The following is a 14,834-nucleotide window of genomic DNA, read 5'->3' on the forward strand; positions in this document are numbered from 1 at the left end:
ATAGGCATGTGTTTTGGGGGGAGCTAAATTAAGTTTGGCACAGGAATTTAAACATATATCTTATAACATATATCTTTAGATTACTAAGCTCTGAGTGGCTGTCTCTTTATTCTCAGGATGATCTAAATTGGGAGGTCTGCCCTCTAACAACCCAAAGTAAAACAAAGTTGGACATACAATTTAGTGAATACATATATGTATTCAGTCAAGACAAAAAGGAGAAAGATTTATCAGTGGTTCAAATAGGCTCAAGATGTAGAAACAGCTCATATTAAGGTCGATAAATCATTGCTCTGATTGCCTCCTCAGATGTCACTGAACCGTGGATCAGCTTTTCCAGTCTCAAGTATAGAATCCAAAAGTGCCCATGATGGATTTTTGTGCTCTGTGAAATGAGGTTTCTGTTGACTAAGTCACACCTAACATTCCCCGACTGCTGACTCATCCGTTTCGGTATTTGCATAAACCTTGTCCAGCTCTTTCACTGTGATTACGTTTTTACTTGTCACACTTTCTGCCCTCCGCCAATAGAAAGTTCAACTGGTAAAAGTTGGCCAACAATGACAGGTTGCGGTTCGACAGGAATGGCAGAGTCAGCAATTTTTTCAGTGGATTCCACATGACGTGCAAATTTCACAATTATAAGTGGCAGCTATACAGTCATCGTATAAATAGAGAACGATACAAGTCAGGAACCTTGTTCAGCTGATATCCTTGCTAAAACATCATAGCAAAAATGAAACAACAGCATTTCAGCCAGTGAAACAGATCGTTTTGATTCTGGACAGAAGAGGGCACTGCATTACTACTTTTGGAGACGTCAAACCTTTATTTCCCACCACACGTGCCACTGACATTATTTTCCCTGTTCTCGGAAGAAACAAAAAGCTCACATTACAGCAACGTGGGCAAAGGTTGATGGATTTTGTGTAATTATCTCACAAGAGAATGAGCTACTACCACAACTGACCTTAGGCACATATTTACACGAAAAATCCGGCACACCTGCACCAAGTTTGCACCTTTCTATAACTCAAGGCAGACACTTTTACTGTCAGGAATCCCAACGACCAACTTGTTTTTAGCCCCAACATTGTCTGGGATCCTCTCTTGTTCTTTTGTAATGACGACCTTTTCCCGATCACATCACTAAAATGTGCATTGTTATTGAAGCCCAAAGTAAAAGCGAAATTCTTATTTTTGAAAAAAAAATCCAGTTTGCAGTCCAGTCCGTTCTGATACATTATGCATGGAGAATGTGCAAATCAAGCAGGCCAGAGATAACTCAAGAGAAATGCTTTTATTCATAACACGAGCTGACTCCGGTGTTGCAAAGTCTTCATCCAAGGGAGCACCAAACAGCTTCATAAATCCATACACGTCTTCGAGCTGATGCTAAGGCTCAGTGTTGACACAGCATCAGTGAAGGAGTCAAATATTTGTGTGTGCCATGCCAGCACCCGCTTCCAATTCAGCAACTCTTTGAACAATGTCTCTGTTCCCAATTGAGTCCAATTTTCCTCTGCTTGTTCCTTATTGAGTGGGCAGATTAGTGGTGTGTGCCAGTAAGCCTTTACCAGAAATGATCATTGCGACGTCACCCTGACATTCTTCCCAGGATAAACCGAGAATAATAACAGCAGACTCGGAAGATCACATATTCCATATCGTCAGAGTACAAGAATAGAGTTATCTTTACTCTCCTGCTGTGAGTTTTTCCTCAAGGGCATAGACCTGAGAGACATACATGCTGTAGAGATTCCTTCAAGAAGACGTTGTGAAACCACACAGTTCATGCATATGAAGCCACTAAAATCCAAAGCAAGCCTATGTTATATAAGTGTCTGGCCACTGGATGTGAACTTTTTCACTTTCCAGCTGTAGAAGAATTTACAGATAAAATCCCAACTCTGATCTGAGACTCAAGAGGAATGCAGTGAAGTTAAGAAAAACAAAAGGAAAGAGGGAGAAAAACAAGCACTACAACAGCCTGCAATCCCAACCTTTTATAGCCGTAACCATAGAAGAGCTAGTAAATGCCTCTGACCGGATCCCCAAACTTGTTTTAAAATCATCACTGTTCTATTGTAAGCCTCAAAACGATTACACATGGTTGATCTCAGACCAACAATGCATCATGGCACTGCCAACAATGCCCCCATGCTTCATGCAACAAAAAACAGGAGGAGCACAGTTTAACCAAACAGACCCTATTATTTACTCTTGCACAGGAGAATGGTTTTAAGACGGGAAGGATAATTTGGTAAAATCTAATGATCAATTCTTCCTGGTTGCTGTGGTGAGGTAGAGAAGAAAGCTCTGATTAAAAAATACTGAACTCTAAACACAAGTTCATAGACAACATTTCCTGTATAATTAGGGGTCCCTGGTTCGCACAGATCTTCAGAGTCTTTGACTTTGAAATTTAAAGTACAGGAACATGCTTGACGAGTAATTATTACATTAACACATTGTTTTTGTAAAAAATTAAACACATGAAAAGTCTTGGTCGGTTGGTTGGCATGAATAGAAGTGATGAAGCATCAGTTGGAAAAAGTGATGCTACTAATAAAGTGATTTGCCAGACATGCAATAACTGACCATTATCATAGTTATCAAGCTACGGCCTGCGGGCCACATCCGGCCTGTTGGTCTTTTTAATCCGGCCCGCCAAAGATTGGTACAGAATTCATACTTGATGTGAATGATTGGATCAATGAATATGGGAGCTCAAACAGGAGATTATTTCATTTTTGGAGCTACTTGAGAATTTTCCTGAACTGAATGACACAGATGGACATACAGTGGACATACTGACACACATGAATGAGCTGGACGTGAAGCTACAGGGGAAAAAAAAACAGGTTGTGTATGAAATGCAAGCTAACGTCAGAGCCTTCAAAACCAAGCTGGTTTTATTTTCAAAGCAAATGTCAGATGAGTCTGATAAGTACTGTTAACAAATGCGTTTATTTTTTTCAATATGTATCCAATCTTGTGCTGACCTGGCCTGTCTGTCAAATTTTAAAAGTCAATGCGGCCCCTGAACCAAAAAGTTTGCCCACCCCTGATCTCGACTATAATGCAATGTTCATTTCTTATAACCTCTAATCACCCCAACAGAATGCTTTGTTGAAAATTTTGCCGTCAAGTTTTTCTGTAAGGCTAATTCTCAATTCTTCAGCATTTGTCTCTGCAGTATCATGACACATGGCTATTGGATTGCAGATATGGAGTTAAAGCCGACTTGAAACATGCATCCATATGAGCACTCATTTTACAATGTATCTGACCAATTTGTGCTTGCCCCATTTGCTGTGCTTAATAAAGCATCTAATTGGAATTATCATCTTGATGGTTTCTAAGACCATTCACACTGGATCAGCCATTATCTTGCATTCACAAAGTGCAGAGCCACAGTGTGAGTGTTTAAATACAGGGCTAATCTTTTAATTTCAGCATTAAAAATAAACTTCTCTGATATCCAAACCTTACAAAGGATACAAGATACACCTCCAGAAAACAAATCAAACCAATGATTAATCTATCGTCTGTCATTCCACTTGCTCTTGTAAAGAAGGCAATAAATTTGGTTGTGATTTGAAATATCTTGCAACAGATGCCACAGCACCATGAGCATGAAGTATTATAGATCTTCTGTTGAGGACTTCTGTTGTTTTGTTGTTGAACTTTGAATAGATAAAACACCGCCCTTTCCTCGGTATAAAAATATTTACTGCTATTGGTTTTAAAAAAAAATGTGCTAAATCAAATTATGGTCTCTAATTAAATGATTTTCATTGTTTACATTCACAATGCAACAGAGATGGTGAAGGGACATTGGTGAAATGATTAAATATATTTGCTTCATTTTCACAAAATTTTTTGAAATAGGAAAAACGCAGCTGAACGGAGAAAAATCCAACAGAATTATTCTGAAACACAAGCAAACGGGCTTCTTCGTATAGACACAAACAAACAGGAAATGGCAAACTGTAGTGAGGGCAGCTGTTTCAGATCAGGGCTCATGGGAGACATTGGGGACAGTGCCAGTGGAGCAGCCCTCAGTCTGGCTCCAAGTAAGCCACTCTTCAACATCATTACCACCCTGCAGTTTCAATTACAGGGCACAGGCCAGCAGTGCAAAGTACAGATGGCCAGTGAAGCTTTTATTTTGGGATGCTTGGCACTGTCATAAGTAAGTAGAATAACTGCTCATTCACTGCCTGCAAATACACAACTGTTGTACAACAATGGAAGTGGAGGGCACCAAGGACCCTGGGCTGGGTAATAACCACAGCTGTGCACGGTCTGTCATCAAGCACAGCGTCAGTTATCTGGTTGTAAACAACTCATTAGCCACAGGATTTAGCTACATCGCTCCCTGATTGACCCAAATTTGTCATTGTGATTATGACATTATTACATATTCTGATTAAACTAATGGGTCATGGGTGGTCAAATAGGGGTATGATAATGCAGAGAGTGATAAAAACATATGATCCATATCAGGATTGTTGCTGTGAGTTATACTGTGAGGGCCTGCATGGAAAAAAAAAAATACATTCAATTTCGGAATGTCAAGACATTTATATACTAGATTCAGTCCATTTCACAAACCTAAAGCTTCAATGCTCGGAGGACAGAAAGTTTTCTGCATAGATATTCAAGAGGCTCTATAAGTGGTTTCAAGACACATCTGTGTGAATAAGGGCTCCATGCCAGAGGTGCATCATCTCTTCAATTTAGATCCTTCTTTAACATATAAATTGATAACTATAACTGAAAATGGCCTTTTCCACCATACTTATCTTTTATCTTGAGAAATAAACCAAATAACTGTTTAAAGAAACCAAGGTCATTCTTTGAGGAAACCCATACCAATATTCAGCTATATTCAATTAAAACAAATGGAAAAAACATGAATTAAAACTATTCATCAACTGAAAGTCAATTAAAAAAGATCAAATACAGCTAATAAAAAAGAATAACAATGAAAATTATAGGGTTGGCTGTGTACGTTTTTTTGAGGATGTGGAATTCATAATTAAACCAGCGGATTGGAGGTTTCCAGCAAATAAAAAGCATAACCTGCTACTAAAATGTACTTAGCGCTGCTTTATAGAGCGCTTCCTCTTTGGACAATAGAGTACAAGTATGTAGCAATCTTGTGACCTGAGGGAAATAACTCATAACATGTGGTACCTAAAATATCTTCAGTCAAGATACCTCAATAGCTGAACTCAATACTGGCACAAAAAGTTAAGAAACACACTATGAAATCTGTTCAAGTCTCTGTCACAGGAGGATGCTGGAAACAACAGGTTTGATTGTTCCCTTAGGGAATTTGATCAATGCTTCAAGATCGATACACTTCTTGAGTTTATTGTGGTTTGATCATAATGCTGGAATTCAATTTGGATTTTTCAAAATTGATTTTTTTTAATTATTAGTTCATTATGATTAATTAATTGTATATGCATAATAAAAGTACATTACTTGCTAATATCACAATCAAAATCCTGATTACATATTGGACAGTTTTAACTGCTTTTCTCACAGCTATATCAAAAGCAGACCGATGAACTGATGAAAAAACTAAGGGATGTGGCTAGACTAGATTCTTGTGCATGTTACAAACATTGTATTTCTCCAAACTACATTCAATAAATGTAGTTACAACTGAACAGCAGAGAGCTTTTCTTTGACGGCAAAAAAAAAAGAAATTTATAATGTCAATGAATTGTTCCGCAATTGTTGAATGCTGATGTTTTTCACCGGCTCAACCTTTGATTTATGACATAAAATTGCATCCATAGAAACCATAAGCCAGAACATAGATCTAGTTTGGTGTAAAAATAGGTGAATATATACTGACAGGTTTGCTTTAGCTGGCAGGAATGCACTGAGGGCCAGTTATAAATGCAGTTCCCTTGACAACAACTTTTGGAATGTTGACATACCATACAACCGCCTTCATAAACTTGACTGACTTGTAAAAAGGCCTATCTTTTTCAGCCAACATTTCCACCATAAAACTTGCAGGGCCAAGTCTCCCCATAGGTGCACCCGGGGGCCTGGAAAGCACAGGGAATCAAAAGTGCTCCAGTTTGCTTTTCCACTCAGAGGGAAAGAAAAACAGACAGGCTGATCAATCAGTAGGGATGATGAGAGGCATGCTGCCTGCACAGAGCCCACAATGGATCTCAAGCCCAGAAGCTACAAGTCCACGTGAAAATGCCTCACACTGTCCAGTCACAGAGCTCACTGTGCAGAGAGGAGGAAAACTTCCTTCTACCGCGGCCACTGCCAACATCACTCTTGACACTGGCTTGGCTCAGCACAGCACCTGACTGCCAAACCAAACAACAGACCAACTCATGTCATAGTACTGAAATAGTACATAATTCCCAAACATCATCTTTAAGGAAAAGCTATACTTGACTGTGCTGGATGAGAAGCCACACAGACTGAGGCAGACTTGCCCTCATTAGTCACAAGTGTTGATGATAGAGACTTCTACTATCCTCTACCATCAAACAACAGTAACTGCAACATGAAATTTTCATATTTTAGCTCAATTAAATAAACCTAAATCTAACAATGTATGGTAAGTCTGAAATTTTGCTCCACAGTAATGACTAAAGCTTTGGCTCCATTCTCAAGATTGTGGTGGACTGGAGTGTAAACAGATCTAGGCACTGGTCTGCAGTAAGAAAACTGGTGAGGAAAAATTTTGGGACAGAGGAGGGTAAGCTGAAGATCTATTTTCTGTTTTTAGAATATAAAGCTTAGGGAAATGTAATTAAGACAAGACCATTAAAACAAATTTAGCAGGGAAAGTTTCATCTCCCAAACATCGGGCATGATTTTACTGCCCTTCAGATATACTGAAATATGCAATCAATACCATGAGAAGACAACCCAGTTGGGAAGCATCAGGTACCTCAAACTGAAGCAACAGCAAAAAAACATGGTTTAGCATCTAAATGGCCCAGTTCAGATATGTTCAGATACTATCTAATATTGGATTCCAAGAATCTCTGTTTGCTCTTAAAGTCATGGTGGTGAACAAATAGATGCTAAAGCAATCCTCAATGAGACCAAACTCAAGATTTTAAAATATCAGAATTGAACCAAAGCTGTTTAAGTTACATGAGTATCTTGACTTGTATATTTATACATCACAGGTGTACATACTGAAGATGAAATATAGGGTTTGTCAAAATTGCCCCACTGTTTCTGATTGTGTGAATTTCAAAATAAAAATAATAATAATAAAAAACCTTAGGCTTAAAAAAAAAACAAAAAACATCCACACAATTTTCTGCTCAAAACCCTGTTCTATTGAGCACTTTCTGTGGATCTGAAAGTTTTTTGGTAATCTAATTGTTCTGACTGACTGACAGACAGACTCACTGACAATATCTGTAAATGTCTATTATTAATGTACTCCACCAAGTTACGGCCAAATGATGGCAAATTTTGGCAAAAGCGGTTGCTTGTATATTGTCAAGTCATCAACAACTCAACAGTTAAATTATGTTAATTCTCTTTGTGAGAGAAGTCAAATATGGCATAAAAACATTTCAAGGCTCCATTGGCCATCTTGAGAACAAATGCTTTGAATTGGTTTTATAAGTACTTTTTTAGAATATTGTTGCAATTTTTTTCTATTTTTCTCTAAATGCACATTTATCTCTGTGCATTTCAATATTCTTGGAAAAGTAATCTTAATCAAAATCAAAATAGAGAAAATAAAATGAAAATAATAAAATGATGTTTTAAAGTATTATAAAAAAAAGTATTTTTGTTTTCCACGCTACGCTTCAGATTCATGTATTCTATTAGGACCTATGATAAAGTGGGATTCACAAGTCACCCCACTGTCTGCAGTACCACTGATCAAGATGTAAAGGATGGGCACTTTTTAACTTTGTTGATTGCAAAATTATGATCAATAAAAAGTAAAATAAATTTACAGGGGTTCAACTGTTTGGTATTTAACCTAAGATGCTACAGAGGTAATTTATAGTACAGGGTCGTCTCTATATGACATTATTAAGGGCAGTGTACATTCATAACAAGTACTTCAATCCCTCATGTATTTTGTTTTCACTGCTTCAGACAGCGTGGTCTTCATGACCAGGCACAAAGCAGACTGCTGTTTTTCTGCAATGTCTCAGCAGCCGCGGCAGGGTGGTGTGATGACTTAAGTGCAGTTTGGGAATGTCAGCAGGCTCTCTGGTTCCCACTGCACACCACCCTCATCCCCCTCTCCCGGCTACCATCACACAACGACGGGCCTTGTGAGATGAGGGGGAAAACAGCACCATCCTTCTACGGCCTCCACTGTCACAGCCTCTTTTGTACATAGGCATTTTCTCAGGACACCAAACACCCGATAAAATGGCGGATCCAGTTGCGCATCCCACTTTGAAAACAAGTGTAGAAAAGCCCTTTAGGAGCTTTTCAAAGAGGATGATCACCTGATACAGCCACACTGGCCACATCTTAGTCAGCAAAGAGGCCCCTGTCACAGCTCTAAATCTCAACGTTCACTAGACTGCTGTTTTCCTGCCAGCCCTGCAACATATTGTTCGTAGTGCCCAAGACAGGCTTCTTCCCGGCCCCCCTGGCTGATCTTAAGATATTCTCTCATTGATCACAACACTACAGCTGGACTCATCAACACTTAAATATATTTCTCAGCAAATTGACAGCCAAATTCAAAATTCACATCAATCCGCTTTCCAATCAGGTTCCTGGATCAGTTATATCACCCTATATTAGAGTTCAATAGTTTTCTTGCCCAGACTTCGATTTAGCAAACATCCATGCATGGACAAATCAATACAAAAGTCTGATTGGATTTTAATTTGCTCACTCTTATAAGAACTTCCTAATCATTTCTTCATTATGAAAAAGAAAATTACATCAGATAAAAGAAACCACTGAAGACATGAATTAAACAAGGTCAGTTATCAAGACTCATCAATTGTAAAACAAAATGTGATGCGCACCGCCGTACTATCACTAAGTCTGTCAATGTTTTTTGTTCATTTGTTGCTTTTTTGGGGGGGGGGGGGGGGGTAAACACCGCAATGGTTATCCATTTTATTGTGGGTTTTTTTCCAGACCTAAGCCCATTGCAATACATTAAAAACATTACCATAGAGGATACTGTACATTTAACAGATCCATTGCATTTCCGAATGGCATATGTCCTCAGCTAAAAATGCATGAATCATCATCTGTATATATTGACTTTCTAAAATAAGTCAACTATCATTACCAACTCTTCACTATGGAATAGAATAAAAGGTATCTAACATCCAATACAAAGTGAACATGGTCATTTGATCACTAGGATCCCTCCATACAGATCTTCTGTAAAGACCTCTACCCTTGAAACAAGCTGGGAAGAACAGACCGGTGAATTTACAGTCATATTAAATGATACGTTTGAAAGAATTTCACAGCGCAAAAGTGATATATGTTCAATCATAACAGGAAAGAATTTCAAAAATATTAACCTGTCCTAAAAATATCCACTTCAGATCTGCAAAGTGTCTCAAGCACGAGCTGTAGCTCTCGAAAGAATTTACAGCTGTGAGTGACAGTGCATCTAAATCCAATTTGTGTAAACAACCCAAAGAATCTCAAAGCCGTGGGGGAAACAAAAATGGACCTTTCTCCGCCAGCAGCTTTGCAGAAGGAAAACTCAAATGTTTTGAAGTTCAAATCTCTTCTTCAATGTTTTGAAGTTCAAACATTTGTATATTTATCTAACTCCATGTAATGTTCACAAAAGTTATAAAAAAAAATAGCTGGAATTCTTTGTACCATTTACATGGGACTTGTGCGCTTTTCCTGCTGTCCGCACAACGATTTAGTCTTCAGTGGGACCAATGCTTGAGACTAAGCATGTAGACATAGTTGAAATAGCTCATGATGAACTTTCCCACAACATTTTTTCCTCAAACTCACTGAAATCTCTCCAGATGCCTTTATTCCTCCCTTTTGGTTTTGCTGCTACAATGGGAAATAAGCACATCATATCTAAGAGAGACTCTTTTGATAACCCCAAGTCTGTATTTGACCACATTTTATACATTATGTCTTACTGATCCCAAACAGCTAAAGGTTAAGGTCAATTCGTTTAATGGCTGAAGCAAGCTGTGACTGAAACGGCACTTGTGTCGAGATTGGCGTCAGAGATATTAAAAGGTTGACCTTTCTCATTTTTATACTACCTGCTATGAAAATGTCAAACCCTCACTTGATCCTATTCTTGTGAAGTCTGCATACAGCACGATACAATGTGTTAACCTTTGGGAGGGCATTTTCTGTGGCACTCAGGGCTATTATTCTGGAGGTCCAAATAATGTATGATGGAGACAATGGGACAAAAACCCTCAACAAAACGCCTAGGAGTGCAACCAAAGACAGGCATATTTTACGAATATATGTAACTTTTATCCAAACATTTATACTTTTCCAGTGTATACAACTGTGGTTCCAAAACAAGAGCATGTGCTATGACACACTGAAGGGGATCCAACTGTAATCATACAATATCAAAAACAAACAGGCATACTCAAAGTCTCTCTGTTATCCATCAGTACTTGACCCCGATTGAAGTACAATGGCACCCACCTTCCCCCAACTAACTAATAGAAATATTATAACTGGAATTTAGTCGTATTTCTTTTATTGAGCGGACAACCGTGAACCTTTTTGGTTTACAAAAACAAGTTACAAAGGAAATATAGAAGGCTCCCCAGTTCAATAAACACAAGACCAACCTGTGACAGTGGTCTCGACAGCCTGTGACTCTTTTCCTCTGGAGACCAAGAGCGCAGTTGGACACTGAAATAAAGACAAAAGAACATCAGTGACTAATGAATAAGATGTTTTTCAAGGTGATTTGAAAATAGAATTTAAAAAGGACTCCAAAGAGTTTTTGATACAATGTATATCAAGGTAGCTATCTTTCCATACTTTAACTGTCTGCATACAGTTTAATGTTATGCAATGATCTACGTGTTTAGAAAAAAACAACAACAACATAGCTTTAAATGCAATGAAAAACTTACTACCGATACATAAACAACACAAAAAGACAAATGTACAAAGCATGTCCACATGAAAAAATACATTAAACTAATACATGACATAAATCAAACCTAGTAGGTCAGGTATTATGTACCAAAATGCATGTTCAATTTGTGAGTATGGAAGGGGCTTGAATAGACAGAGTTGGTAGGTTTTGCAGGCACAAAAGGAAGTTTATAATTTGCTGAAGATGTAAAAGACCACCCTGTAATGACTTACAGCACTATGAGCACAATGATTTTGACAGCGCTACGAAGCCCGCTGTTATCATGATATGAACTTGTATTGTCAATGCATGGAATAATCTTGCTCCTGGTTGCAAATGCAGACACATAATAGCCATGGAAGGCAGAGAGCAACAGAATGGCTCAGAGACTTTGCAGTGTCATTGGCATACAAGTAAATAAGATCTTGCATGGGGCTAATGACACTAGAAGCTCCTTAATGTCCTCTCTCAGGAAAGATGCTGTATTTTCTCAGATATCAAAAATTAAAATTATAAACGGAACTCTGAAAATTATTCAAATTAAATAGGTACTATACCTCCACCCCACAATTTGATTAATTCTATTGATATGAAACTCGATTTTGTCACTATTTTTTTTTCTTTTTACAGAGTATGCACAATAGTTGTGGCATTTCATTTTGCTATGTCAAGGCTTAGGCTTATGGCAAGTTTAGGATTTTAACTGTTGCCTGGCAAATTGTCCTGGATTGTCAACACATGATCATGCAAACAAGAGTGCGTAATGAATGTTCCACATTCAGTCTTTTGTTGAAATGAAAGCAAAGAGTGGAATGTGATATTCTGTGCATATCCTTTGTTGCTACAATACAATTCCATGGCTCCACTTTCTGTTTTTCCCGTCCCAATTGACTCACTCCTGTTGTAGGGTCAAGAGAGCACTTGTTGTAGCTCTTTGTTTGGTCATAATCCTTTTCAAGCGCAGAAAGAACAGGTTTCCAGAACAACAAAACTATCCATTCAAAATGTTGAGCTTTAAAATGTCTTGGGAATTCAGTATTAAATCATTTTTGCTGTCCTTTTACAGCATTAGATATAAAAGTTTGTCTAGCTCAGAGCGAGCAACTCCTCATCCACAGAGTTCCTCTTGCTGCGTAATATTAACAATATCAATTCACAAAAAACTATAAAAGGCATATGTATTATCAAAATCTGTGGATAAGAAACGGTTTCAAAAGTGAAGATTAATTTCCTTTGGGGGATAAACCTAAGCTCACAGAAAGAGAAAAAAGAATGCAAATTATCATTTAATATAAAAAGTTTTGTTTGTTGTCATCTTTGTTGTTGATGAATGCTAAATAATCATAATAGAGATGCATTTTAATGTATTCGAACTTGAATCATTTGAGCTTAACAGTACAAAGTCACTCACAACTGCCAAACATGGTGTTATTGATGCACTCATACACCAAGTATAAATCACATAAAGTATCCACAACGAAACAATTCAATCAGACTGCCACCAGAATGCGGACAAAATATTGCTGACAATATTTGTGCATGCTAGGTAATATCTGAGATTGCATTCAGGATATGATTTCAACTATACAGGCACCAAATTTCAGCAAAACAAAATGCTAATGAATCCCTCATCATGGGGTGCCTTCTTGTCATGCGACAGTAAGGCGAAGATGGAAACAGTAGTTTCTCAAAATAAGGTCCGGAAGGTCTAATAAAGAAACTAATTTGTACTAAGAAAGATTTTCTTTGCGTACCGGTACCAAATGATCCGCAGCCAACTTAGATGATGGTGGTGCCTTTTCTGGGAAGTTCTTAACCATTGTTTGCACATTGCATGCCACGAAATGTATGCTATGTGTGTATCTAACCGTCTTATCTTCCCCATCTCAAGCATGTAAGGGAATAAAGGTGAAGCATACAGGTAGATGGCCAAAACCTAAGAGACATTAACTGTTTAATTGCAGAAAATATTTAATATTGGGTTGCATCAATTTAACATGCAAGTGAGCTGCACATCAGTCCTGACAAAAAAATTTAATGGCAACAAGTTACTCATGTTGTTAGCGATTAACAGTATGGATTGTGAAAATGGTCATTTGAGACGGTTGGGCAACGTCACTAATATGATGTCAGGGTGTTTATACAAATAGGCCTTACAGGAAGCTCTAAATGTTGTGAAATAAAGGAAGGTCTCGGTTTTTGTCTCTTATTATAGAATATGAGCAACTAATATTCATTACAGCACTAGGAGGAGACAATTACTGAAGAGGGATCGGTTTACAGGGATAATTTATCTCCCACATTTTAAATCACGTGATCATTTTTTGAAAATTTGTAAGAACACTGACTTCTACAGGAGTTAAAACAGAAAATGTGCCTTTTGAGAATTATAAGATTTCAATTTCTTTTCTTAGTACCCTGTCAATATATAAAGCATTCCTTTTCAATTTACCATAAATCAAAAAAAAAAATATATATATACAATTCAAGACATTTAATTACTCCTTAAAAGCATCTTGGTCAAATCAGTGGGGCTCATATTTAATTTCTATCTGCAGATCCACCTGTACAACCAGACTGTCAGTTTTGACAAAACGCTACCTCAAAACCATGCAAATATAACGTTTTCCACAAAACAGTTTGACCCCTTTTGGACATCAATATTGGAACTGAAACAAGGAAATCATAACAACCATGACCCAGTGAAGTTGAACCATGCATAACTGTGCAAGCCTTTTGATAAAGTATCTTTATAGACAGCCTTGGAGAGCCCTGGTTCATGGTGGTAGTAGCCTAGATTAAATACATTTTGTCCTTGTGATACAGGTGCAATTGTCTAGTTTTTCTATGCAAATTCAAAATTATTCAGTTAGAAACAATACTTGCTGTAAAGAGAAATAGACAGATATAGAGAAAGGACATATGTACCTGTATTTAATAATCACAGGAATGATCACAATCGCGTGAATCTGTCAGATAACTGAGCATTCCGGGTGCTTCAGAAGAGATACGGTGCATTGCGATGACATGTATAGACATCGCTTAGCTGTATTTTGAACACTATGGGTTCTATTTGTAATTTTCATATGTTGTACAAAATTTACCTACACTTCATTCAAAGAAGAGGCTGGTTTATATCATAGGCATTACTCTGTATGAGCCAATCAAACTTGCAGAATATTTGAACCAAAACAAATTACCACATGAATATTAAAAATCAAAACAGACAATGATGCTGGATACCTCTTATTAGTGGTGGGTGTCAGCCTCTCCCTTTTCCCTTCAGGGCTGGCAGGAGGATCTGGAGAGTAAGGTCCAGGCGACAATGATGCAGGACTGCAAATGGTGTACTCACTATAGTTCTGGTTCTCATCGCGACTCACTATTACTGTCTCCTGAAAAACATCCCATCAGCAAAATCTCACTGCATTACAATGAAAAATGTATTTCCTTGTTTTTTTGTGTTTGACTGTTGTGCGCACTGAGCGAATATCATTTTACCGCCTCATAAAATACATGGAAAAGATAACTCAAACAGGACATGTAGAAATAGCTGGTCATTTCATATTATTTGTTGCATAATAAACAGATGTGAGGACACATGCATCGGGACATTTGTACTCAAGACGAACTTTAGATGGATTAAACTGACCTTGAAGCGCCCACTGAGTTGTTCAGGGGTGCTGATGCCATTTGTCTGTCCTGGTATACGGGGATCAGATCTAGAAAG

General features: G+C 37.8%; 1 protein-coding gene across 6 annotated transcripts in view; it reads right to left on the bottom strand.

Annotated features, from left to right (window-relative positions):
• pdlim2 (PDZ and LIM domain 2 (mystique)) overlaps positions 1-14,834 on the bottom strand; it is a 34,323-nt gene that overhangs the window by 6,019 nt on the left and 13,470 nt on the right. For all 6 annotated transcript variants that reach the window (XM_086174000.1, XM_086173997.1, XM_086174001.1 and 3 more), the window contains exons 4-6: positions 14,757-14,826; positions 14,348-14,499; positions 10,809-10,872 (exon numbers count right to left, since the gene is read on the bottom strand). In XM_086174000.1, the coding sequence (XP_086030126.1) occupies positions 10,809-10,872; positions 14,348-14,499; positions 14,757-14,826 (286 nt within the window). The remainder of the gene's footprint in view (positions 1-10,808; positions 10,873-14,347; positions 14,500-14,756; positions 14,827-14,834) is intronic.

This window comes from Fistularia commersonii, chromosome 26, assembly GCF_037954325.1.
Source record: "Fistularia commersonii isolate RoL2024-O1a breed Wild chromosome 26, RoL_Fcom_v1.0, whole genome shotgun sequence".
NCBI classification, from domain to species: domain Eukaryota; kingdom Metazoa; phylum Chordata; class Actinopteri; order Syngnathiformes; family Fistulariidae; genus Fistularia; species Fistularia commersonii.